Below are 3,267 nucleotides of genomic sequence, written 5' to 3'. Positions count from 1 at the left end.
TGGTAGAAAGCCTTTCCATACTTCGGTCGTAGCAATATGCCCGTACCTTCTCCAAATTTTGGTGTACAGGGGCGCGTGACACTTGGGAATGACGAATCCCCCAACCATTTCATTATTCGGGAAATTGTTGATCATGGGAGCCTCAAACGGGAGTCCAGCTATTGGATACTCAGAAGCACGAGATCTAACCTCAGTATCCACATAATCAGTGGAGTTCTCGTCGACACAGTTGTTGCTACCATCAATCACAACCGCGGATTTCCCGTTCTTCCTTTTTCTAGTATCGACGACGACATGAACCTCAACCTTCGATGAAACGATGGAGTATTTAATGGTATTGACCATTGAGCATGGTAAAAATCTCAGTCGAGAAGTTATGAAATTACTTACAGAAGTTCCGGCATCAACAGGAGCCGACCTATACTCGGCAGGATCTTTAACCGTCCGTTTAGGTCTCAAGCTACGAGAGGAATGCTGATTTTTTCATTATCCTGCAATAAATTCTTTTCTTTTGATCAATCATCCTGATCGAGCAAAAGAAAAGAGAAGAAATGTAACTCAGCGAGACGGATACTGCCACAGCATGTTCGGCATAAGATTCACTTCTGGAAGAAACACTGCTTCTGGAAATGGTGACGAGAGGTAGGATTATGATCAAAATTTCTTTTGATGATACACAAAGGAAGCATATGGTCGACTGTTTAAATAAACCATAAGTCCAATGTGGATGCTTATACCCTAATGGATAAACAAGTCTGTTGCGGTTTCTACTGAAACCCTAAATCTCGAATCAGATGCGTGACAGATGGGAGAAGAGTAACAATGCTGGGGACTGACGGTTCGGACGTAATCAACATTACAACTACCGATTGATTGTCTGGTAGGCCACGTGTTTTCTAGACAACTCATGTTATTGCATTATGTGGGTAATTATTGTCTATGTGGACATTGGTCCATCTACTGGAGATGTGAGGAAAATTCAGAAAGGAGATACTACAAGGAATTACGGTTCAAAAAATAATTATCTCTAAAGAAACATCTCTACATCCAAGTTGCTTAAACCAGAGAACATCTACTTCAACGTAAAATAAATAATCTCAGAGAGGTTTATGAGCCAAATTAATTATCAGATTCGTCAGAGTCATCAGACTTGTCAGAATTATCAGATTCATCATCACCGTCCTTTGCAGAATCCTCTTCGAGTTCTTCATCAGAATCACTATCACGGCCATTGATGAAGTCTGGGTGGATATTAGGATCATTTGAGTCCGAGTCATCCTCTACTTTGTACTCAACTTCGATTTCAGCTTCAACCTGCTTCGCAATATTTTGAAGTTCTCTGGTACGCCGGTCTGACTTAATCTCGTAATTCCGTACCACCCACACAGTTTCCTCTTCAGAAGCATTAGCGTCAGATTCGGAGGGTACACCATCAACAAATCGACGCCTCTCTTCAGCCGCATGTATCCTGCACCGGATTCGATCTTTTCTACGTTGACGATCCTCCATCTCATCATCCTGGGACTTTCTCTTCATGAGCTTTTTATAAGAGATCCTTCGGTCATTAAGGGGTATGCTAGATTTATCTCCCTCAACACAATTCGTTTTAGCTCGCGATTTGGCTGCATAATACTTGGAATCCTCATCAGAAGAGCTGGAGGAGTAATCGTTGTTGCTGCTGGTGGAAACCATCATTGTCTAGAATCAAATCAGAAGCACAGAATTACAAACGACCTAGTGATATCAGTTTCAACAACGAAAATTGTAATCCCCAACTCTTACCTATTTTACGATTTCAATAGACTTTAGTGATGACGTGAAACTTCGAAAACTTGCTCACTCCTTCAAACCTGCAAATACGAGCAAAACTTATCATTCTAGATTCAACACTGACTTTTCACAAAACTATGAATAGTTCACATAACCTTTCATGTGAACATTCGCTGATTTTCTACATGTGTGCATATATTATAAAATCGCCAAACTCATACATACATTATGTCATCACGAATACAATTGTTTTCTTTCAGCAATTGCTCAAAAATCATAAATTGATTTTCATAAAACCGTGAACAACCCACGTAAATTTTTACTGAGTGAACATCCATTGGTTTTTCGAAAATTGGACAGACGTCCATTCTACAATTGCAAAAACTCACATACAGATATTATTTCACCGTGAATAATTGTCTACTTTCAATAGTTGTTCAAAATCAAAACATTGATTTTACAAAAATATATAACGTGAAACTCATGTAACTTTGAAAGTATGTATTTTCTTGGTCCCTCTCGTGAGTATCCGTCTTTGAAACGAGAGTATATTTTCCAAAAAAAAAAAATCATGAAAGATCATAGATTTTTTTTATTACTAACAGACGCACGTCTATTCAAAAAAAAAAACCTTTTCTCTCGTACGAGCATCCACCTTTGAAATGAGGGTTTAAACACTTTGTGAAATCTCACATATTTAAAAAATAAAATTTTGGTTTTCATGAAAACTCATAGACAAAATTTTATGTCATTAGACTCAGGTCTATTTAGTTTGTTTCTTAAACCAACGAACGTCTGTTCCTAAAACAAGGATTTCCTTTTTTGGGCCGAGCCCATAAACACTGAACTGACCAAAACTGGACTTTCAACCGACCAAATCAGCAGTGACTCATCTCTCCACGCTCACGGGATGACACTCTATCTTACTATCAGGGTTCTCATCTGTGCATTTGCTCGTACATGACATCATTGGGGTAAATCGAGGATTTTGAAACTACCTTTGTAGACTGAGTTCAACCACTGATCTCGTCGACTGAAAATCACCATTTAATACTTACTGCGGAACATGACTGTTCCTCACTAAGCAGGGACTTAATGTAGATGGTGGATTTTCAACAAAGGTCAAAACCGTAAAATCATGATACTGTATGTTTCTGACGCGGCTTCAGGGATCCATGTGACGATTCGTGTTTTACGAAGTATGATGCATATGTCGCTCGAAAGGCCTCTCCGGAGCGTTCGACACCGGGAATTTCATCATAGCATCTATGTAGAATAACGTAATTGGGCGGTTCTCCGTAAGATTGAGAGCTTAACGCCTTCAGGATGCCGGTGACACTCACTGACTACATAGAGGAATTCGCCTCTACATAGAAGAACAATTGGGCGGTTCTCCGTAAGATTGAGAGAAATAACGTCTTCAGGACGGTGATACTCAGTGGTCCTGACTATGTAGAGAGGCCCGTGTATAGACTCAGGCGGTCCTACATAGATGAC

At 39.8% G+C, this 3,267-nt stretch overlaps 1 protein-coding gene across 1 annotated transcript; it reads right to left on the bottom strand.

Annotated features, from left to right (window-relative positions):
• Positions 1-1,119: 1,119 nt before the first annotated feature.
• LOC113337666 (pheromone-processing carboxypeptidase KEX1-like) lies at positions 1,120-1,536 on the bottom strand. Its single transcript, XM_026583278.1, has one exon. The coding sequence runs from the start codon at positions 1,534-1,536 to the stop codon at positions 1,120-1,122; it is 417 nt and encodes a 138-aa protein (XP_026439063.1).
• Between the last annotated feature and the right edge of the window lie 1,731 nt (positions 1,537-3,267).

Source organism: Papaver somniferum, unplaced genomic scaffold (assembly GCF_003573695.1).
Source record: "Papaver somniferum cultivar HN1 unplaced genomic scaffold, ASM357369v1 unplaced-scaffold_169, whole genome shotgun sequence".
In the NCBI taxonomy this organism is placed as follows: Eukaryota; Viridiplantae; Streptophyta; class Magnoliopsida; order Ranunculales; family Papaveraceae; genus Papaver; species Papaver somniferum.
This window is presented reverse-complemented; position numbering and strand designations above follow the sequence as displayed.